General features: G+C 33.6%; 3 protein-coding genes across 3 annotated transcripts in view; 2 read left to right on the top strand and 1 right to left on the bottom strand.

Moving 5' to 3' along the window:
* Nucleotides 1-1,876: 1,876 nt before the first annotated feature.
* Nucleotides 1,877-7,431, top strand: LOC105253571 (heat shock 70 kDa protein cognate 4). The gene is made up of 3 exons (XM_011261684.3): nucleotides 1,877-2,067; nucleotides 2,165-2,387; nucleotides 5,212-7,431. Exons 2-3 carry the CDS (start codon nucleotides 2,183-2,185, stop codon nucleotides 6,972-6,974), a joined length of 1,968 nt encoding a protein of 655 aa, XP_011259986.1. The 5' UTR covers nucleotides 1,877-2,067; nucleotides 2,165-2,182; the 3' UTR covers nucleotides 6,975-7,431.
* A 1,430-nt stretch (nucleotides 7,432-8,861) lies between these two features.
* Nucleotides 8,862-19,190, bottom strand: LOC105253570 (RING finger protein 10). Its single transcript, XM_011261683.3, has 12 exons — nucleotides 18,756-19,190; nucleotides 18,484-18,653; nucleotides 17,593-17,804; nucleotides 15,744-15,834; nucleotides 14,237-14,424; nucleotides 13,959-14,151; nucleotides 13,773-13,895; nucleotides 12,885-13,089; nucleotides 12,402-12,653; nucleotides 12,139-12,313; nucleotides 10,741-11,129; nucleotides 8,862-9,228 (listed from the first exon to the last, which is right to left on the bottom strand). The coding sequence occupies exons 1-12, from the start codon at nucleotides 18,820-18,822 to the stop codon at nucleotides 9,125-9,127; spliced, it is 2,169 nt and encodes a 722-aa protein (XP_011259985.2). The 5' UTR covers nucleotides 18,823-19,190; the 3' UTR covers nucleotides 8,862-9,124.
* Nucleotides 19,191-22,257: 3,067 nt separating this feature from the next.
* Nucleotides 22,258-24,605, top strand: part of LOC105253569 (afadin) — a 66,979-nt gene continuing 64,631 nt past the window's right edge. The window contains exon 1 of the mRNA XM_025407476.1: nucleotides 22,258-22,759. The gene's annotated coding sequence lies outside the window, so the exon portion shown is untranslated. The remainder of the gene's footprint in view (nucleotides 22,760-24,605) is intronic.

The following is a 24,605-nucleotide window of genomic DNA, read 5'->3' as shown; positions in this document are numbered from 1 at the left end:
TAACATTATATAATAATAATATTATTATTACATAACATTATATTATTTATTGTAACATATTTATTTAATACAATTTTTTCTTTATATTTAATTTAATTTTATATACACTTTTTAATGTTCAATTTTTAATTTTAATTTTTAATTTTTAATTTTACACTTAATTTAATTTATAACTACAATTACAATAAGTTGCTGCTGCGACTTTAAAAATCGAACAGACTACCTCCTGAGTGCACACATCACGCGAATTGAATTTTCTCTCTCTCTCTCTCTCTTTCTGGAATAACCAGAAAGCCACGTGTATCTTCAACAGTCACGCATATAATATATTTGCCACTATAGCTTAGAAAATCGAACTTACAGGCATTATATAATCGCGGAATATTTTCTTTTTCCCCCTTTTTCTCGCGGTTACCCAGAAGAACCACGTGCATCCGATACGTCATGCGTGCACGTAATTTTCCGTCCGTGATACTCAGTGTTACGCTTAGATAACTCAAAATAATCTAGATACAGATTAGATAACTCATATACTCATATATCTCAGTTAAGATAAAGATAATTCGGTTTTAGTGTATCTAGATAAAAGATGAATTAGTTAAATATTTCATCTAAATACTTTTAAGATAATATTTAAAGATAATATTTAATTAAATATTTAATATTTAAAAAAAAAATATTTAATTTAGGATATATAAAAATAATACACTCGAGACAAAAAATTACAGAAAATAAGCATGTATTTATTTCACAACAATAACGAGTATAGGCCGTGTCCATAATGTCAATGTCAATCGACCAATGTGATTATGGCTGCGTTCCATTTAACGATCGCAACGCTGGCAGAATCATCTTATCCTTGTTGTTTGCTAAAAGTTAAACAAAGACACATCATGTTTATGGGTGTCGCGATCATTAAGTGGAACGCTTTTAAGTCTGTATTACACTATAGGTTGCGGGCTCAATTACGGTTGAAATTGACCGATTAGAGTAGCCGGCCGATAAATTGCTATGGTTTGGAAAAATTGCACTCAATGCACACTGATTACATTAGCTTAGCTGTTTTAATAAAAGATATCACTTTTCTTATATCTGAGATACAGATAAAGATACAGATAAAGATACAGATAAAGATACAGATAAAGATACCACAAACTTGAATTATATAGATAAAAGATAAAATAAACAATAATTGCATCTAGATGAAAATCTAGATAATTTTATCTAGATAACGGAAAACACTGGTGATACTCCAAGATAATTCGCAATGCGATTGTCGCGAGTCGTGCTGCGAATTGGAAACGTCCAATCGTACCATGAGAAGCTCGTATTCCCTCTCTCTCTCTCTCTCTCTCTCTTGCATTAATATTTCCGAACGATACCCTCTAAAATAAACACGTTTCTGGGATCCTCTCCCGGAAAGCGCGCGGGAAGAAAATCGATCTTCCGCGATCAATTTCCAATGACGTCACGGGCCACATGCGCGTCACCGCCGCGAGAATCATCCGCCTTTTGCGCATGCGCGCGCGAACGTGCTCCGCGTTTCTAGAACCAGGCCCGCGAACCTTCTCCATCCTTCTGTCCGACTTCCGTTTGTTCCCTCGCCGAATCCCCCGCTCGACGATCGACCGGGAATCCGTCGCGACCGTCCGCGAATTTATCCCGGATTCCGGCGAGTCGGAATTGCCGTGAAATTCCCCGTCGTCGAGCCGTCAAAAATCCACTCCTGATCGATAGAATCGGCGTCCACGGCGGACGGCGGACGCTCGATTGATTCCGGCGGTGACGCGGGGCGAGGCGGCGGAGGGGGACGGGGCGCCTGGGTCGATGACGCTCGGCCAATCGCGCGCCGGCCTCGGCGGAATCCCGCGCCGCGATTGGCCGGCGCCCTAGTTCCTGCGCTCTGAGAAGGTTCCAGAACCCGGCCGGGCTTTATATACCGCGCTCGAGGGCGCGGACCTTTACTCACGTTGCGAATCGTCACACGAGGAACTTCTTCGCTGTCCTACGTACCTGCTCGCGGAAGCAAGTGAACCTTTTTAACGAAGCGCGGAAAGCTCTTGAGAGGTATTGTGCGGATTTTTCTCTTCTTCTCGTCTCCGATTATTTCTTCTTCTCGCGGTTTCACCTTTTTCACGAAAGTCTTCGTCCTCGTGTCCCGCAGAATCGAAAGAAAGAAAAAATGGCGAAAGCACCCGCGGTTGGTATCGATCTTGGCACGACCTACTCCTGCGTCGGAGTCTTCCAGCACGGCAAGGTCGAGATCATCGCCAACGATCAGGGGAACCGCACGACGCCCAGCTATGTGGCCTTCACGGAAACCGAGCGCCTCATCGGGGACGCCGCCAAGAATCAAGTTGCCATGAATCCCAACAACACCATTTTCGGTAAGTTTCCGCTTCCGCCTCCCCCCTCCTCTTCCCCCTCCTCCTCACCTTCTCGTTCGCTCGTATGCGGAAATATTTATTACGTTTACCGAATTAACCCATGCAGCGTAGATTGCAGCAATAATATTAATAATGTTGCAATATTGCCACAATATTACTGCAATATTGCTGCAATATTTTATGATGTGTGGGAAATCGTGATTCGTTCATTTCTCGATTTAATTCGATATCAACACGAAAGTTCTTCTTTGTGTATATATGTGTATATTGTGTATACAGAGTGTCTCAAAAGTCCCGGACTGGTCGAATATTTCATAAACTATGCACTTTAGAAAGAAATGTTTCAAACAAAAGTTGTATGGCTTGAAGGGGGCCATCAGATAGTGGCAATGATTTGACATGGGAGAGTCATTTGAAAGTCACGTAAAGATCACCATCAATTTCTTAAATGGAACTCCCTATTTTTTATTACATATTCGTGTAACTTATCTCGAGAGCTTTCCAAAACACTATAATAAAGTATTCCTTCATTGAATACTTTTCGAGTTATGAGGCTTGAAATCATTTCTTAATTTTGCATAAACCATAAAATATCTAGTAAAGTAGGTTCATTTTTCGATTATCTTACCTTAATACTTTTATGTACAAAATAATGAGAGGAATCAATTGGTGTAAAGAAAACACAGTTGTTTTAAAAAAAAATATATAATTAATTGCAAATTACATATTTTTTTTTATGGCCCCCTTCAATCCATACAACTGTTGTTTGAAACATTTCTTTCTAAAGTGCATAGTTTATGAAATATTCGACCGATCCGGGACTTTTGGGACACTCTGTATATTGTGTGTGTGTAAAGTTTATCTTATTCATGCGCATAAAATATCTTTATATTGCTAATCTTGCATCTATTATTTGAAAAAGTAACGTTCACATATTTATTTGACACGCAAGTAATAATTTGGTTTTGATAAATATAAATAAAAAGTTTTTAATTAAGTTTATGAATAAGTTTCTTTTTTAATTTTTAATTCAAATAAGTAAAATAAATAAATAGTCATTTTCTTTCTCGGTATTTTATAAAATACAGAAAAAAAGTCATGGAAATTACCAACTTTATTTTCTCATTTTAAACAATTTAGATTGTTTATTGATTAAAATTGATAATGTCATGCACATGAAATATCTTTACATCATAATGTATTGCCAATCATGCAATATTATTTGAAAAAGGAATATTCACATATTTGACATGCAAGTAATAATTTAGTTTTTATAAATATAAATAAGTTGAAATTTTTATTCTGAGTAAAAGTTGAAATTTTTTGAATAAATGAAATAAAAATGTTGTCACACGTCATATTTTATAAAACATAGAAAATCTTGAAGACTACTAACTGTCTTTTCTCACTTTAAATAATTTAGATGCGAAGAGACTTTTTATTGATTAAAATTGATAATGTCATGCGCATGAAATATCTTTACATTATGTTGCCAACCTTGTACTATTTGAAAAAATAATGGTCGCATATTTATTTGACACACAAGTAATAATTTAATTTTTATAAATATAAGTTAAAATTTTTATTCCAAATAAGTAAAATAAAAATATTGTCTCGATCCTTCTTATATTTTACAAAATATAAAGAATCTTGGAGATTACTAACTTTCTTTTCTCATTTTAAATAATTTAGATGCCAAGAGACTTCTCTTTAATGATATTAAAATTGATAATATAATAATTTCATGCGCATAAAATATCTTTATATCGCCAATCTTACAGTATTATTTAAAAAAGGAATATTCACATATTTATTTGATACGCAAGTAATAATTTAAGCTTTGCTAAATATAAATAAATAAGTTAAAATTTTTATTCGAAATAAGTAAAATAAAAATATTATCACACGATCCTCATATTTTACAAAATATAAAAAATCTTGGAGATTACTAACATTCTTTTCTCATTTTAAATAATTTAGATGCCAAGAGACTTCTCTTTATTGATATTAAAATTGATAATTTCATGTGGGCATGAAATATCTTTATATTGTGCCAATCTTACAGTATTATTTAAAAAAAGAATATTCACATATTTATTTCATACGCAAGTAATAATTTAGCTTTGATAAATATAAATAAATAAGTTAAAATTTTTATTTCAAATAAGTAAAATAAAAATATTGTCACACAATCCTCATATTTTACAAAATATAAAAAATCTTGGTGATTACTAACATTCTTTTCTCATTTTAAACAATTTAAATGCGAAGAAACTGCTCTTTATTGATATTAAAATTGATAATTTCATGCGCATGAAATATCTTTATATCGCCAATCTTACAGTATTATTTGAAAAAGGAATCTTCACATATTTATTTGATACGCAAGTAATAATTTAAACTTTGATAAATATAAATAAATAAATTAAAATTTTTATTCCAAATAAGTAAAATAAAAATATTGTCACACGATCCTCATATTTTACAAAATATAAAAAAATCTTGGAGATTACTAACATTCTTTTCTCATTTTAAATAATTTAGATGCCAAGAGATTTCTCTTTATTGATATTAAAATTGATAATTTCATGCGCATGAAATATCTTTATATCGCCAATCTTACAGTATTATTTAAAAAAGGAATCTTCACATACTTATTTGATACGCAAGTAATAATTTAGCTTTGATAAATATAAATAACTAAATTAAAATTTTTATTCCAAATAAGTAAAATAAAAATATTGTCACATGATCCTCATATTTTACAAAATATAAAAAAATCTTGGAGATTACTAACATTCTTTTCTCATTTTAAACAATTTAGATGCCAAGAGACTGATTGGACGTCGCTTTGAGGACCCAACCATTCAGGCCGACATGAAACACTGGCCCTTCACCGTAGTAAACGACGGTGGCAAGCCAAAAATCCAAGTACAGTATAAAGGAGAGACGAAGACTTTCTTCCCTGAAGAAGTGAGTTCGATGGTTCTGGTAAAGATGAAGGAGACTGCAGAGGCATACCTGGGCAAGACTGTTACCAATGCCGTGATCACCGTCCCCGCTTACTTCAACGACTCGCAGCGTCAGGCAACCAAGGATGCTGGTACCATCTCGGGCTTGAACGTCCTACGTATCATCAACGAGCCCACCGCCGCCGCCATCGCCTACGGCCTCGACAAGAAGGCCACCGGCGAGCGAAACGTCCTCATCTTTGACCTCGGTGGAGGCACCTTCGACGTCTCGATCCTCACCATCGAGGACGGCATCTTCGAGGTCAAGTCAACAGCCGGCGACACTCACCTGGGCGGTGAGGACTTCGACAACCGCATGGTCAATCACTTCGTCCAAGAGTTCAAGCGCAAGTACAAGAAGGACCTGACGTCGAACAAGCGCGCCCTACGTCGCTTGCGCACAGCCTGCGAGCGGGCCAAGCGCACCCTGTCCTCGTCCACGCAGGCCAGCATCGAGATCGACTCGCTGTACGAGGGCATCGACTTCTACACCTCCATCACCCGGGCTCGCTTCGAGGAGCTCTGCGCCGACCTCTTCCGCGGGACCCTCGAGCCCGTCGAGAAGTCCCTGCGCGATGCCAAGATGGACAAGGCTCAAATCCACGATATTGTCCTTGTCGGCGGCTCCACGCGCATCCCCAAGATCCAGAAGCTTCTGCAGGACTTCTTCAACGGCAAGGAGCTCAACAAGTCCATCAATCCCGACGAGGCTGTCGCGTACGGCGCGGCCGTTCAAGCGGCTATCTTGCACGGCGACAAGTCCGAGGAGGTTCAGGACCTCCTCCTGCTCGACGTCACTCCGCTCTCTTTAGGTATCGAGACTGCTGGCGGTGTCATGACCGCGCTCATCAAGAGGAACACCACCATCCCGACGAAGCAGACCCAGACCTTCACGACCTACGCCGACAACCAGCCAGGTGTGTTGATTCAGGTGTACGAGGGCGAGCGCGCCATGACCAAGGACAACAATCTGCTGGGCAAGTTCGAGCTCAGCGGCATCCCCCCGGCGCCCCGCGGGGTCCCCCAGATCGAGGTGACCTTCGACATCGACGCCAACGGTATCCTCAATGTCTCCGCCGTGGACAAATCCACCGGCAAGGAGAACAAGATCACCATCACCAACGACAAGGGTCGACTGAGCAAGGAGGACATCGAGAGGATGGTCAATGAGGCGGAGAAGTACCGCAGCGAGGACGAGAAGCAGAAGGAGACGATCTCGGCCAAGAACGGCCTCGAGTCCTATTGCTTCAACATGAAGAGCACGGTCGAAGACGAGAAGCTCAAGGACAAGATCAGCGCGTCGGACAAGCAGACGATCCTGGACAAGTGCAACGAGATCATCAAATGGCTGGACGCCAACCAGCTCGCTGACAAGGAAGAGTACGAGCACAAGCAGAAGGAGCTGGAGGGAATCTGCAACCCGATCGTCACCAAGCTCTACCAGGGCGCTGGAGGCATGCCTGGGGGCATGCCAGGTGGTATGCCAGGTGGTTTCCCTGGAGCAGGTGGCGCCGCTGCTGGTGGAGCGGCCGGTGGAGGCGGCGCATCCGGACCCACCATCGAGGAAGTCGACTAAGGGAGTCGTGTCCTACCTTCTCGACCTGCTACTGCCCATCGTCATCGATTACCGCATCGCTATGCGCAATTAAACGAATAAACGAACATAGAACAATTACACACAGCCGCGGTCTTCGCTCTTAATCATTCCGTTTTTATGTCTGTACGTTCCTTTAGCACCGTTTTTTCTTAGAGTTCCTTTCTTTTATACTTTCTCTTGGGTCCATATAAGATAAGAGTGCCTCTAAAAGTGGTATAAGCCTTCTGATTGGCTACAGGTCACTTTTAAAGGACCTTTCATTGATCAAAGAGGATTCAGAATATGGACCTTGGAAGCAAATGCGTGTATGCTTGATTTAGTTATTTATTTTACTCGCGTATTTTGCGTACTTATCGTTTATTCCGATCAAGAGATCTGCGTTTGTTAATCTTCTATGTTCCAAACTTCGTAAATATATAGAGCGATTGCCCGAAAATTTCACGGTGTATTATTTTTTTTATCCCGTTTATTAATTAGGATTTAGGAAAGCACCGGCGTAATTTGATATGATTTAAAATAGAGCGATTTACGGTGATACAAATAATTGCATTTCAATTTTTCTGAATCGCTACTTTACTTTGTAACTTGTAATAATTCATAACGATGTTAAATTAAAAGAAAAAAAATAGAACAGATACTTGAATTAAAAATGATTTTTTTTTAAATTTTATGTTTTATTTTCTAAAAAGAGAAAAATTGTGGAAGATAAAGTATATAAAATATATTTTATTAAAAAGGAAAAGAAATGTGAATAGAAAAAAAAGAGAGTAGAAATGTATTCAGTATTGATTATTAGCAATATATATTTTTTTCTGAATCTGAATAACCATTTGATATGATTTAAAATATAGCGATTTACGATGATACAAATTACAAATAATTGCATTTCAATTTTTCTGAATCGCTACTTTACTTTGTAATTTGTAATAATTCATAACGATGTTAAATTTAAAAAAAATAAAACAGATACTTGAATAAAAAATGAAGTAATTTGTAATAATTCATAACGATGTTTAAAAAAAAGATATAGAATAGATACTTGAATTAAAAATGAAGATTTTTTAAAATTTTGTTTTATTTTCTAAAAAGAGAAAAATTGTGGAAGATAAAGTACATAAAATATATTTTATTAAAAAGGAAAAGAAATGTGAATAGAAAAAAAAGAGAGTAGAAATGTATTCAGTATTGATTATTAGCAATATATATTTTTTTTCTGAATCTGAATAACTTAAAAAAATCATTTGACAAGAGATCCGTGGTAAGATCTCAATTATTTAATCCCTTATAGCGTTTGTGTTAACTCAAATTTAATAAATTAATTAAAAATTAAATATAAATTTTATATATAAAATTTACAATAATTATTTAATCAATTTGTTAAGTTTGAATTATACAGGGTGTCCCAGTTATCCTCCGTCATCTTTCAAAGACAGATTCCTGAGGATCATTTGAAAACGATTTTTCCTCAGTGGAAATGTCAATGAGGTCATCATTTTTTGCATGTTCCCGATTTTTGTCATCATATATCTTTGTAATTAAATCTTAAGTTAAAACTTAACTAAAGTAAACTTTATTTAAAATTAATCGACGAATGTAGTTTTATTAATATTTTATTTCTACAAAGCTTAGTTTACGAAAAACCCCTCATTTCCAATCACTTATAATTCGAAATTATTAGTGCCTCGACATTTTCGTTGAGAAAAAATCGTCTTCAGATGATCCCAGGAATCTATCTTTGAAAGATGACGGAAGATAACTGGGGACATCCTGTATATATTTTATACTTGAAATTTGTGAATATATTTCTTCTTCAAGCAAGGAAGAGAAAAATCTTGAAGATTCTTTATAACTAATTGAAATGCAGCGTAAATGAAGTAAAATTTTATTCATAAGCACAATATGCGAGAACTCTACAGCAAATAATTGCTCTTTATACGGTAAATAATTATGATAATTTTCAGTACAGAAATGAAGACATTCAGTACGTTTCGTACGATATTAAATGATGGTAGCACACAAGAATTGTAACGAAATTAAAAGTCTACAATTGATCCAATGAAGTTACCAATAACCATATTATATAGCAAGAAAATTAGCACGCAAAAAATATCATGCAATCGTATAACTAATTACAAGGAATAACCGGATGTCATGCCAGTTGTTAAAAGTACAGTTCCTTTATTCTTCTTTTTCTTCTTCTTCTTACCAGCTATGCCACCGTCATCCTTGGCTTCTGAAAACGACAATGATCTAGTTAAGGATGTTTTTTATGTACAATCCCAGCAAAAAATAACTGATTAGTAGAAAAGTAGCTAATCAGTAGAAAATCAATATTGACAAATATATCCACTTTTGGTGTATTTTGAGTAAGAAATTATGTGGAATATTACAATTTGATCTTAGCTACAGTGCAGTGTATTTTTTAATATTTATTGCGTTTTTACTGAAATATTCCGAATTTTGTTAATCGAAATGATCAATTTTTGGCAGAGAATTTCCTGTGACAGATAATGGCTAACTTCATTGAATTATATTTAATATCTTTTTAATCAGTTAGTACTTGTATAATATTATTTGACCAAATATTTCTGTATCTAAACTTTTGCAAATTTTTAACAAATTCTGAATATTATTTCCATGTGTTTTTGTCATTTGAATCGACGTGGTTATACATTTCGCATAAGAACACATGCTAATTCGGTGCAAATTAAAATCCTTATAACTTGTGAACGCTTCAGTGAATCAATTTAAATATTGTACTGAAGATTCTAAACATATACAGGGTGTCCCATTTTAATGTCCCACCCCAAATAACTTTCTTATTTTTAATTTTAGAAAAAGATGTTTCAGACAAAAGTGGTATGGTGTCGAGGGAGACATAAGATGGTATCATTGGTTTGATCTTGAAGAGTTATTTGAAAGTCACATGAAGGTTACCTTCAATTTCTTAAATGTAATCTACATTTTCTCATTACATATTCTTGTAGCTTATCTCGAGAGTTTTCCAAAACACTATAAATAAAATTTTTTTCATCAAGTACTTTTCAAGTTATGAGGCTTGAAATCATTTCTTAATTTTACATAAACCATAAAATATCTTGTAAAATATTCATTTTTCGATTATCTTACTTTAATACTTTTATGTACAAAATAATGAGAGAAATCAATTGGTGTAAAGAAAACAACTGTATGTTTTCTTTACACCAATTGATTCCTCTCATTATTTTGTATACAAAAGTGTTAAGGTAAGATAATCGAAAAATGAATATTTTACAAGATATTTTATGGTTTATGTAAAATTAAGAAATGATTTCAAAGCCTCATAACTTGAAAAGTACTTGATGAAAAAAATTTTATTTATAGTGTTTTGGAAAACTCTCGAGATAAGCTACAAGAATATATAAAAATATATAGAGTGTTCCATTTAAGAAATTCAAAATGACCTTCACGTAACCTTCATGTGACTCTTCAAGTTCAAACTAATGGCACCATCTTATGTCCCCCTAGAAACCATACAACTTTGGTCTGAAACATCTTTTTCTAAAATTAAAAATAAGAAAGTTATTTGGAGTTGGACATTAAAATGGGACACCCTGTATAAGAACATTCTGTACAATTTTCATTAAATGTTCAATATTTTGAAAATAGATACAAAACATCCTTAAACGATTGAACAAAATTTTGCCGAAATCTGTACAAGTAATTGATTGATTTCTCGATGTACACTCAAAGTAACGCGACTTACGTTCAGAAGCGTCAAGTTTTTTTTCATCTTCATTGGACGAAGAGGTTCCTGTTGCAGAATACATTTTCGATTTTACAGACCAAGCATTGGCAGGCTTATGTGTCTTTGTTACTAGTTTCGGCGACGCTTCTTCTTCATCCTTGTTGGATGACGTTGTACCTTCTCGATTGGACTTTCTCGATTTTACAGACGGCCAAGCATTGGTAGATTTGTTGTACGTCTTTATTGGCATAGTTGACGGTAACTTTTTCGTTATGTCGGCGAATGTTCGGGTCTGTCCATGCGATGGATGGTCCGTTTCTTGCTTCGGGATTTCATCGAACGCGCTCAAAGGCGGACTACTAGCGATGCTCGAAGTTGCTGATTCTGAGAGCGATAGTACGTGCTCGCTACAAAAGCAAAACAAATGATATTTTATATTACTAGACATTACAATTTACTAAATACCAGGATTGGCAAAAAACTTTTTTAATTTTAAACAAAAAACATTATTTTTTTTGTTTAGAACAATGTTTTTTGTTTTTTGTTTTTTGTTTTATTTGTGTTTTTAAGTAAAGTAAAAAAACATGTTTTAAACAAAAAAAAGCATGTTTTACAAGCAAAAGACACTTAATAGCTTTGATCTGTGCAAACATTTAAATTTTTTCACTAGCGTTAAACTGTAAATAATGTTGCCAAAATTGACAACGCTATTAAAAATATAAATAATAAAATAAAAATGATAAGATGGGTATTATTTTAGCAGAATTTATTTTTGGAGAAAAAAGTTCTAGTTAATAATATTTAATATATAATACTTTGGTTCCTTTCCTATTCTTATTAAGTAACCTCATGCTTAACTCTCAACATAAATTATAAATAAAAGAAAAATAAAAAACCTCAATTCTTCTTTTTAAAAGAAGTTTTTTTTAGAACTACTGACATGCTATGAGTTATGTACTATTAATTTAAAATGCTAAAATGTAAAATGTAAAGCCAGTCAATATCTTCTAAGTAATCTTTATTATATTGATTGTTATTTAATATCCAAAAATAAATATTCTGCTAAAATAATACCCATCTTATCATTTTTATTTTATTATTTATATTTTTATATCTATATGTTACATAAATATAGATAAAAAACTAAAAATACTAAAACAAAAACTTTTTTGCAATATACATCTATTAGTTTTTGTTTGTTTTTGATTTTTTTTACAATTTCTTTTTCAAATAATCATATATTTTATTTGCGATTTTTTAAACGATTCTAAACAGTAGTTTAAAACAGTTTAAAACAAAAATGTTTAAAACATGCCGACCCTGCTAAATACAAAGCTTCAAAAATAGCGTTTATACGCGAAAGATTTTATACGCGAAAAATATTAATGAAGATATCAATGAAGATATAGGGCTCACTTGGAAAGTTGCAGTTCGGCTTGTAATTGAGGAAAATGTTGATGCGATTCAATGTCTATGTTGGGTATCGGATAAATGCCAATTAGTTTATTCTCCACTTCTATTATTTTTTTCTCCCTTTTCTTTTCCTCGCGTTCCTTCTCTTTCCTGTTTTTCTGTCTCAAATTCAATTCCACTGGCGATATAAGATGAACATGAGAATAATAAGACAATATATTTGGAGGAATAATTTTTTTCTTATATCAGATTATGTGAATAGTTACCATGGAAATTACAAAGAACTTCCTCCGATACGAGTGGTGGTTTTAATTCGATTTCAACCGATTCGAATAGACAAGTAAGTGGTAAATGACAGAGATATCGTAAGTTCTGTCTCAAGAGTTCCGTGCAGATGCTTGCTTGTTTTTCGAGAAGCTTACCCGTTATAACAGGTGGGCAAAACTCTAGACTACCATATTGCTCCTTCAACATGCTCACATTCAATCGGCCAAGATACATGTGCTGCCCGTCTTCAGCTAAAAATTAATAAAATATAACATTAATAAATAAATATAAATTAATAAAATATAACATTAATAAATAAATATAAATTAAATTAATATAAAATAAATATAAATTAATAAAATATAACATTATTCTTATCTCTCTGAAATATTAGACATTATGTAATTTGAAATGTCGGAAAAAATGTTAAATTTTCAATTTTGAACTATATAAAATATTTATAAGAATGTGATTATTTCTACCTTGATAAAAGTATAAAAACTTGGAATTTGAATTTGAAACAGATTGACTGTCACTGGAAACACTATCCGTTGAAGATTGTTTTACTAGAGATGTAGTATCTTCTTTGCAACATGTATTGGCATTTATTTCATGTCCTTGTGGTGTTTCTTCAGTAGTGTCTTTCTTGATATTTTCCACAGATAGAGTATCTTTAGACTCTGCATCCTTATATAGCATAAATATTTTTCATTATTCTCAAATATACAGGGTGGTCTTGAACGTTCCAACCAGACTTTGAGATCTTATAGGAAATTTAATTCTGAACAAAAAATTTCCTATAAACGTGGGTTGAAAAATACTTCCTTAAGAATTTATCGCCCAAAAACCTCTGATGAAGGAAGAGCAAAAGATGAAAACAAAATAAAATAAAAAGAAAATGAAACTAAATAAATTTCTTGAAAAAAACGATAAAAATAAAAAATAAAAATCTTTTTCTTTTATAAAAATAAAATAATTTTTTTTTAACTAACTTTTATTTTATTTTCATAAAAGAAAAAGATTTTTATTTTTATCGTTTTTTTCAAGAAATTTATTTAGAAGTTAATTAAAAAAAAATTATTTTATTTTCATAAAAGAAAAAGATTTTTATTTTTATCCTTTTTTTCAAGAATTTGTTTAGTTTTTTTATTTAGTTTCATTTTATTTAGTTTCATTTTATTTTTACCTTTTGCTCTTCCTTCATCAGAGGTTTTTGAGCGATAACTTCTTAAGGAAGTATTTTTCGACCCATGTTTATAGGAAATTTTTTGTTCAGAATTAAATTTCCTATAAGATCTCAAAGTCTGACTAGAACGTTCGGGGCTGTATATGTGATATAATTTTATATACAGATTTAATATTAATGTTACCTTCAGCTTTTCCTTCCTTTTCAATAATTCATTGAGCGCTTGCTCAATGTCGAAAGCCATATCTGGATTATTCCTACGTTCAAGTTCCAATTCAAAACGCTCGCGCTCTATGATGTCCATAATCTGGAGACAATTATTATCATTCGTATTTCACTCTCGCATTGGGAATTTTTATAAATTACTTACATCTTTTGCACTTGCGATAAGAAGCTTTGAGTATATCTGATTAGTGGCATTATTCGAAACGGATAGAAATGTTGTCGGTGGATGAATCATAGGTTCAACGGGCGTCGCAAATAACGAATTCTTTTCGCGTCGCATCAAACGTAGACTGATCGTATCACCCAAGTTATACGTGTGTCGCGTAATCTCGATCACACTAAAAGATACAGATACGTGCATATGCATATTTTTGAAGACATTTCAATACAATATTATGATAGACGATAATTGTATACAATTACCTCTTTAAATCATTTTTATGCAAATATTCATCGCAAATCGGACATTTGTAATTGCCTGTTTCTTGACAATAACGTAAGTAACGGAGAATACAAGGCCAGCAATAGACATGACCACAGCGAGTCATTTTGCCCGCGACTGGCGCATCCAAACAAATAGGGCAAGAGAGATTTTCCGAATTGTGTAATTTCTGGAAACAAATCAACCACAACTTTAATTAGAGACTTAATTAATATATATCAATGATAATATACAGGAACCAAAAGTCTGGATACAAGATACAGTCGAATATTTCGTATAGAATGCATTTTAGAACAAAATGCTTTAGACAAAAATTGTAAGGATTAAAACGATGTATTTAACTGTAATATCCATTTGATATTGAGTGACGTTGCCAAGGTCAGGACAAGGCCAACTTGAATTTTTTTAATGGGATCCTCTATTTTTCATTGCATATTCTTGTAGCTTACCTCGGGAGCTTTCCAAAACACTATAATTAAGTTAGTTTTCATTAAGTACTTTCCGAGTTATGAGGCTTGAAATAATTTCTTAATTTTACATAAACCGTAAAATATTTAAATAAATACATCTTTTTAATCCTTACAACTTTTGTCTAAAACATTTTGTTCTAAAATGCATTCTATATGAGATATTCCACTGTATCCAGACTTTTGGTCCACCCTATACAGGGTGAGGCATCTAAAACAGGCCACCTGAATAACTCCGTTGGTAAGCCGAATATAAAAAAATTGTTCACACAAAAGTTGTATGGTTTCAAGGGGGACATATGATGGAGTCATTAGTTTAATCTTGAAGAGCCACCCGAAGGTCACGTGAAGGTCAGCTCCAACTTTTTAAATGGGACACCTTATATGCTTTTGTATATTCTTGTAGCTCATCTCAAGAGCTTTCCAAAACACTACAATTATGTTAGTTTTCATTAAATACTTTCCAAGTTATGAGGCTTGAAATCATTTTTTAATTTTACATAAACCGTAAAATATCTTGTAAAATATTCATTTTTCGATTATTTTACCTTAATACTTTTATGTACAAAATAATGAGAAGAATCAATTGGTGTAAAGAAAACACATAATTGCTTCGAACAAAAAAATGTAATTGTTAATTGCAAATTATGTAAAATTAAAAAATGATTTCAAGCCTCATAACTTGGAAAGTATTTAATGAAAACTAACATAATTGTAGTGTTTTGGAAAGCTCTTGAGATGAGCTACAAGAATGTGCAAAAGCATATAAGGTGTCCCATTTAAAAAGTTGGAGCTGACCTTTACGTGACCTTCGGGTGGCTCTTCAAGATTAAACTAATGACACCATCATATGTCCCCCTTGAAACCATACAACTTTTGTCTGAACAATTTTTTTGTATTCGGCTTACCAACGGAGTTATTCAGGTGGCCTGTTTTAGATGCCTCACCCTGTATATGTAGAAAAATTTTTCAAATTCTGCATTATAACAAGATTAGTGAGTTATAGTTGAAAACAACTTACAATTTGCTCAATCAATTTCCAATCCACAAGCATGTCAGCGTTGGTCAAATATGAGGAATAATCTCCATTCGCAGTCACAACAAACTGGCAGCTATCAATAGATATAAAGATAGATAATTTAACATGTATATACAGTAGTAGACAAAATAAATCATACACCTTTCAACAAATTGAATTTGTTAGTATAACTATTCTTTTAACAAGCAAATAGATTATTAGATACAGGAAAGTCGAAGCATTTCAAAGTATTTAAATAAAGAAAATAGGAAATAATAAAAATTATGCTCAATTATTTTGTAAAAAATTTATTAGTCAATATTGTTACATTTTGCCCTGGACAAAATAAATCATACACTTTTAGAAGTAATAGTTAGCAAATAAATAAAGTTAATTCTAATTGTGATTAGCACTTGGTATGGCCACCATTGGCTTTCAATACCGCTTCCAGTCGGCGAGGCATACTTTGAACTAATTTCTTTAAGTATTCAGGATCAATTTCCTTCCAAGCCTTCTGAAGTGTTGCATAGGACGATGTCTTGTCACTTACATTCGTTTTATTCACGTTTACGTCCAAATAAGCCCACAAAGTTTTAAAATTGGATTAAATCTGATGAGTGTGGCAGCCATTTGACCAGTTTGACCTTAGATTTGAAAACTGTAGTGGTTTTCTTCGTTTTATGCTTAGGATCATTATCTTGAAGATAAAGTTGTTTTCTAAATCCAATTTCAAAAGGAGATTCTTTCAAATTCTCGCACAATACATCAATATATCCTTCTGCCGTCATGATGCTTTCAATTCGAGTCAAATTACCGATCCCAGACCATGTAAAGCATCTCCATACCATAATATTACCGCCTCCATATTTTGCAGTCTTCTGAATATTTACTTCTTGAAAAGCCTCACCAGGTTTTATCCACCAGATTTAATCCAATTGAAACTTTGTGGGCTTATTTGAACGTAAACGTGAATAAAACGAACGTGTGTGACAAGACATCGTCCTATGCAACATTCCAGAAGGCTCGGAAGGAAATTGATCCTGAATACTTAAAGAAATTAGTCCAAAGTATGCCTCGACTGGAAACGGTACTGAAAGCCAATGGTGGCGATACCAAGTACTAATTACAATTAGAATTAACTTTAGTTATTTGCTAACTATTACTTCTAAAAATGTATGATTTATTTTGTCCAGGGCAAAATGTAACAATATTGAATAATAAATTTTTTACAAAAGAATTGAGCATAATTTTTATTATTTTACAATTTTCTTTATTTAAATACTTTGAAATGCTTCGACTTTTCTGTATCTAATAATCTATTTGCTTGTTAAAAGAATAGTTTTACTACCAAATTCAATTTGTTGAAAAGTGTATGATTTATTTTGTCCAGTACTGTATATATAATGTACAGAGTTATTTCTATATAATTTGTGTATTATTTAATATAATATATAGATATAAATATGCTATTTAATCATGTTAATATTCAATTTCAAGTTCTTACTTTGAAAAAAAAATTAGAAAATAGAACAATTGACTTGACATTTTCTACCTAGAAAATTTCACACAATTCTAATGTGCAATATTATCATGCGAGATATTTTTGTTTTTAGATAAATTAATAAATTCATTTATTCAAATTCACTTCTCGCATTTATCAATGTCAAATTATCCAGATAAGTTTTTATTGACGAGATGATAAACAATTAAATATATTACTTGAAAATATTTACATGTATCTGAATACTTGGATATTATCTTACCATATTTTGGATATCAGAAACAATCTGTTACTATATCTATGATTTTAGATAATGGATATTCAAGAGATCTTGATTGACAAGATTACTACCTGGCTTGTATAAATTGTTCTTTGTTGTATTTATGCCGCTGCACCGGTGGAAGCAATCTATCCTTGTTGCAACTATGCCTTCCTACATCCCTGCTTTGTGCATCTCGCGTTTTATTTCGTGCGTAATGATGAAAATTCAGCAAATAATTGCCATTCGTTTTTCTTCCTTGGACCAATCCTGAGTCACACTCAGGTAACTTGTTTTCTACTACCTAAGGATGAACAATAAACTTAAATTTCTAACAAATCATCTCACACCAAGCAGTTATATATTGCTTCCATGAATATATACAATATATATGCAGGGTGTCTCAGACTTAATGAATCAGCCGTTAATGGTAGATTCATGAGATCATTTGGAAACGAAAATCTTCATACCAAAATGTTGAGAAAGGTGTAGTTTCGACGCTACAAAAGATTAAAGATTACCAATCGGTGTTACATTCTCCTGTGTTCAGAAATATAACGCGTCCAGAGGCCTGCGTACAGCGTGATATCGATATCAATAGAGGGATCAATATAAAATAAAAAATAAAATTCTGCAGTGAGCGCGATTGTGTCTTCGATGCGACTGTAGTCTGTAGTTTAAACATTTTATGAAGTCTTCCTCAACATTTTAGTATTCGAATTTTCATTTCCAATTAATCTTTGGAATCTGCTATTAGCTATTATGAATCTGGTTGATTCATTAGAGAGTATCCCGTTTGACCACAGCCAATTATATCGACCTGTGCCTAGGGTAACCAGCAACGATTAACCAATCAGAGAGTCCTATTTTGAATTGGCCAATTGGGTATCCTACGATTCATTAAGTCTGAGAATATATAAAATATGAAATTTGACAATTAATTTGAGAAAAGCTAGGAACGTATCCCATAAACATGAATCGACCTTGGAATTCTTCTCTGCACCGCCATGATGTTGTCCTTTAGGTCTCTGTCTCTTAACAGGATCTTTTGCTTTCTGTACATTGTACCTTGGTTGTTCATTTTTAGCAAAATTACCAGCGCCAATAGGTTCTCTTTTGCGCAATGTTCCCAGGTAGAGCTCGTTGTTAACATCTGAAAGAGGCGTAACTAGATAAGGGGAAATATCTCATAAGACGTAACCAGGACGACGTTCAGGTCTGGATGGTCAACAGGATGACCTTGAAGTGGACATACCTTGGTTCCTCGCATCAGTAGCACTCCCCCCTGCGGGGGTCGGCGCAAGTTTCGTCCTTACATCCATTGGTGAACAATCGATTGAAGCCAGTCTGGTGACTCGCCTCGTCGCAGCTGCGATCTCCTCCGTCTCCTCTCCTCGGAGAAATGGTATATTTTCGCACGGCCGTCATCTTCTTCAATAAGCCATGTTTCGTCAGTGCCAAAGTGATAAAAAGTGTCTCGATGATGCCGACGTGCCGACAGGTCGATAGGACGGGGCTGCACGAAGCGGGGAAAGCGCGAACGGTGAGCGCGACGCTCGTTTCCAGGGAGTAGTCGGCCTCCCCTTTCGTCGTGGACGACGACGATCTTCCCGGCCCTTAACCTTAACAATGGTCACGATCCAAATGGCGCGACCCAACCATCTGCGGAAGCGGAAGTGAGACCACGTATACCTCGCGCTCGTGATCGCGCTCGTTTGACAGTTCGCGGGATGACTCACGTGGTGGTACCACGTGACTCGCGCGGGCATCGCGCGCCGTCATTTGAATCGGGAGAATTAGGGTGCTGTCACATGGCAGTCGGAATTTCGGAAAAGTACTAAAATACTAGAAAAGTACTAGATTAACAACTTATTCTTATTTTAGGATAGAAAACATTCTATTCCAGTAAAATACATTTGTTTATTAATATATATTTGATAAATAAAGATATATTAATTAAAAGAATAATAAAGTATCTTCTATAATTTCTTATGATGTTTTTCACAATTTTTTCAATCAGCTTGACCGCAATTTCTTTCGATGACTGTTAATCTAATTCGATTACTTCAGAGACACATCATTGATCCGGATTAGTCTAAGGAAATTTAGGAAGTCTATCGCTGAGTACCACTGCTCAGTCCGATCAGAGATCCGATTAATTATCGTAAACACCCTTGATCTTTATAAGAAGAATTTTATTGTTAATAAATAATTGTTTGGTAAATATTTATTAATGTACATATAAATATTTAATCAAAATATTTTATCATGATAAAAATCATAATAAAAAAAGACAGCCCTTAAGCCCCTTGCACAATGCTAGGCAACAGGCAATAAAAACAGAAATAATATCTATTCTCTGCTCTTATTGGCGAATATTTTCTGTTCCGCGTATTTATTGGTGAATAGTTTCTATTCTTTATTTCTATTGTCTGTTGCCTAACATTGTGCAAAGGGCTTTATTCTCTGAGAGATTCTTCACCTTTTCACTTTTGTATTCTAAGGCCCAGTTCCACAATTCAGTTAATCCGAATTTAAGTAGTCAATAGACCAATCACGACCCAGTTTAACGTATTAAACTCGGATTAACTCGAATTGTGGAACCGGGCCTTACGGTTCTTCTTCCTCATGAATTTTTCATTTTCGACTTTCATCTAAAAAAGTAGATGCGTATCTTGACTGAATTCTCTCAAACACTGTTTTAATAAATTAATTTTCTCAGTAAAATCTGATAATTAATTCTATCTAGTAATAAAAATTATCAAGTAATTAATTTATTTTAATTATCGTTGAAAGGAAGCAATTAATTAATTAACGTTTTCAAAAAGATTAATTTATAATTAATATTTGGGAGAATTAATTGTCAGATTTTACTAAAAACATTAATTAATTGAAAAGAAAATTAACGAATTGAGAAAATTATTAAGAAAATTAACTTATTAATTGATTGAAATTAATTGACTTATTTATTGAAACATTAATTATTTAAATAATTAATGTTTCTAAGAAAAACACAATTAATTATTGTTTCTGATGGAATTAATTAATTAATATTTCTGACAGAATTAATTATAACAAATTTTATTAAAAATATTACTTTTATTATTAAAAAAATAATTATCGAATTGTATTGAGAAAATTAATATACTGATTAAATGAAATTAATTATTTAATTAGTTAAATATTAATAATTTTAATCATTTTTACAAATAAATAATTTTGATATGTTTTTCGGTAATAAATTCAACAATTTTTTTAATTCTATGCAATATAACTTACAAACAAATATAGAAAAAGCATTAAATTCTTTTTAAAATTAGAAAATTTTGATAAAATTTAATGTTTTAATTTAATGAATTTTACATTCAATCAGATTATATAATTGTTATATAAACTTTTGCATATTAATACTCGTAATTTGATTTGTAAATTAATGTTGAGATTGTGAAATTATATAAAACTAAAGAGCCACCAAAAAGATAGTTTTTAATCATATTTATAAAAAAACCAAGAAAATCTTTTTTTCAAGACATTTATTACAGAGTTTTTTTATATCTCTAAATTTTTTTCAATATTAAAGTAAAATAGCCGAAGCGTATAAGAAAAACGAAAGTTTTGGAAGTTAGTTTTGGAATGCACTGGATATAATTAAAGGAAATGAAGCTTAAATTCACATACATCGCTCAAATATAAGTGGAATATTTATTTGAATTTTGAATCGAAATATTAGTTTTTTATCAAAACGACGACGAATACAAAAAATATAAATTTAATCTTCTAATTTTTTATGACAAAAGTCGTAATATCTTTCATTATCATTATCGAAAAGATCCAAAATTAATACATTAACGGGGATTATTTTTAACCCCATTAATATTCTCATAGTGATGCATTTTGAGCATTTTGTCTCATATATTTGCAGTAAAAATATATTAAAGCATATTAATTTATAAATTTATTATTCTGGTCTTTAGAAGAATTTAGAGGGATCAGAAAAGGCAAATAAATTTTTTCAGATTTTTTGAACATTTTCAAAAAATGTTTTGAGAAATACATTGGACAAAAATAACTTTCCTGTACAATTTGAAGGTGTCAGAAATAACAATGCAGTGTAAGAATTAAATATATTACGCATTATTTTTTCTTCAACCTTCAATTTCAGTCTTATAATTGTCAAAAAGTTAAATGATTTTCTTGAAGAATCGAAGAAAACAATCAAAAATAGCGCGAAAAGTACGAGGTGAGCGTGGCCGGTATTCATAGCCCGATCTTATATTTGAGATCGTCTTAAGTTCGAGCTTGAAATGCTACGCAGCTATTTGATTGGTTGAATGAAGTCTTAAGTCAACCTCCAAGCAGACTTAAGACGATCTTAAATATAAGATCGGACTATGAATACCGGCCTAAGGCCCGGTTCCACAACTCGAGTTAATCGGAATTTAATACGTTAAACTGGGTCCTGATTGGTCCATTCACTACTTAAACTCTGATTAACTGGATCGTGGAACTGGACCTAAGGCCCGGTTCCACAATTCGAGTTAATCCGAGTTTAATACGTAAAATTGGGTCCTGATTGGTCCATTTGCTACTTAAACTCGGATTAATTGGATTGTGGAACTGGGCCTAATCCTAAATCCAGGAGAAGCAAGAAATTTAACTCGTCGACGTTGACAGCCCTGTGGCCGAAGCTTCGCATTTTCCCCGCGCGGGGTCTCCGACATCCAGATTCGCAGCCGAACCGTTCGACGTGAGCTCAGCAGCGGCAGGGCTCACTGGCTTCGTGCGTGCCTACGCTTACGCGCGCGCGCGTACAACGTTACAATAATAAACGCGCCCCGGTACACGCTTTCCGGAGGGTGACGTAGTGTGCGACGTTGCGTAGTATCGACGAGCGACGTCGCGGGCCGGTGACAGCGCGCGGCCAACTTCGGAGCACGCCCGACGCTAACGTCACTCCGGTGCGCTCCGGCAGCACCTTCAGTGTCGCGAGACGCCGCGCGTGAGGAGGACGCGCTTTTCTCGCGTCTGTTTACGCGCCAGCGGTGAATTTTTTTCCCCTCGGGATCGATCGTGAATGTGCCTAGATATGCGTCTGGATCGCTCGGCGGGCGCAGAAGCGACGGAGCCGCGTGTGATTCTTGCCGCGTATCGGTGAGGACACCAGCACCGGTGTCACCGCTACTGGCGGCGGTAGTGGTAGTAGTGGAATTTTCAAGGAGAAACCTTGGGGAAGCCTCGACGTCCCTGGAGCCTGGACAGGTAAAAATATGCGTAGTAGATCGAGCGGCGACGCGTGTAACGGGAGGATTCGCGCGTTCTCGCTTTGTTCGCGACGCGACTTTGGACGCGACGCCAGGCGACGTGACTTGACGTGACGTATACGCGATGCGTATCGGGCGGACCTGTTGATATCGCGCCTTCTTATCGTGCGATACCGATGCTGCCTGTGCTCGAATTGCGATCACAGCTCAGCGATATCGCCGACTGTTACCTGCCTCTTCCACTTATCTCAGCTTACCTCGCTTACGTTACCAGTGTCGCATCGATTAATATTACGCACTATTATTTATTGACAGGAACTTTCATTGAATTGTTCAACAATGACAGGTTCCTAAGTATTACCTGCGCGATAATTTAACATTTTTTTTAGATTTAATGTTCCTTTTTTTCATACACGAATTTCAAGCAAAATATTCCTAATTTCTACTTCTATACATATAATATATAATTTATTAATTATTACTTTATTAAATATTTTTTAAATATTTATTAAATATTTTTTAAATATTTTTTAAATAAATTATTTTATTGTTTTAAATATTTTTTAAATAAATTATTTTACTTCTATACATATAATATATAATTTATTAATTATGAATTTATTAAATATTTTTTAAATATTTTTAAAATATTTATTAAATATTTTTTAAATAAATTATTTTATTGTATATATTTTATATATATTTTTTATTATATAAAATATACATATATATAATAAATATAATTTTTGTAAGAGGAAAAATCGTCTCAAAATTCGTTCAAAAATATTACATTCCAAAGAATGTAATCATCAAGTTGTTTTGAATTTGTATATACATAATAATTATCATATATGTATAACAATTATATAACATTTACATAACAGTTATATTATTATAACAATTATATAACAATTATTACAATTCGAGAATAATTTAAATTATTATATATAACATTTATATAACAGTTATATAACAGTTATATTATTATAACAATTATATAATAATTATTACAATTCGAGAATAATTTAAATTATTACATCTGTCGAGATATGAAGCTTATCAGAGCATACAAGCCTCGTTCTATCTTTTAAGCGACTTTGTAAAAAATATGATAATAATATACATGTAGATCTATTTAATATACCTGTAATATAAAACATGAGAGAAGAGAGGCCGTGAGAAAAAGACAGGAGCGATCGATCAAACACATGCGAAAATATAACATCGTTACCGTAAAACACAGAAAGAGAAGATAGTTGAAGAAATAAAGATCCGAGATACCGAGTTTTATCATTTTACGAGAGAGGAAGTAAAAGTAATGTGATTGCCGTGAAATGATTTGTTTTTTCTTTTTATATTTATACTCGCACGTATACGCAGCAAACTAGTATGCGAGTTTTTTTTAAACCCCCCCTATAACGCTCCCGATTATTGACGCCTTTCACTCGCGGTGTTTCTTACGGGAATCCACAGTGATCGGGTATCGTTATCGATACGGGATTTCCGAATTTTTCACACACCGAATCTGCAAAAATTTCATCTGTGAAAATTTATTTATATAAAAATATATTATACAGGGTGTCCCAAAAGTCCCGGACCGGTCGAATATTTCATAAACTATGCACTTTAAAAAGAAATGTTTCAGGCAAAAGTTGTATGGCTTGAAGGGGGCCATCAGATAGTGGCAATGATTTGACATGGGAGAGTCATTTGAAAGTCACGTGAAGATCGCCGTCAATTTCTTAAATGGAACCCCCTATTTTTTATTACATATTCGTGTAGCTTATCTCGAGAGCTTTCCAAATCACTATAATAAAGTATTTCTTCATTAAGTATTTTTCGAG

The sequence above is a fragment of the Camponotus floridanus genome, unplaced genomic scaffold (genome assembly GCF_003227725.1).
Source record: "Camponotus floridanus strain SB8 unplaced genomic scaffold, Cflo_v7.5 scaffold178, whole genome shotgun sequence".
Taxonomy (NCBI): domain Eukaryota; kingdom Metazoa; phylum Arthropoda; class Insecta; order Hymenoptera; family Formicidae; genus Camponotus; species Camponotus floridanus.
Note: the sequence above shows the minus strand (reverse complement) of the source record. Positions and strands in the feature narration are given on the sequence as shown.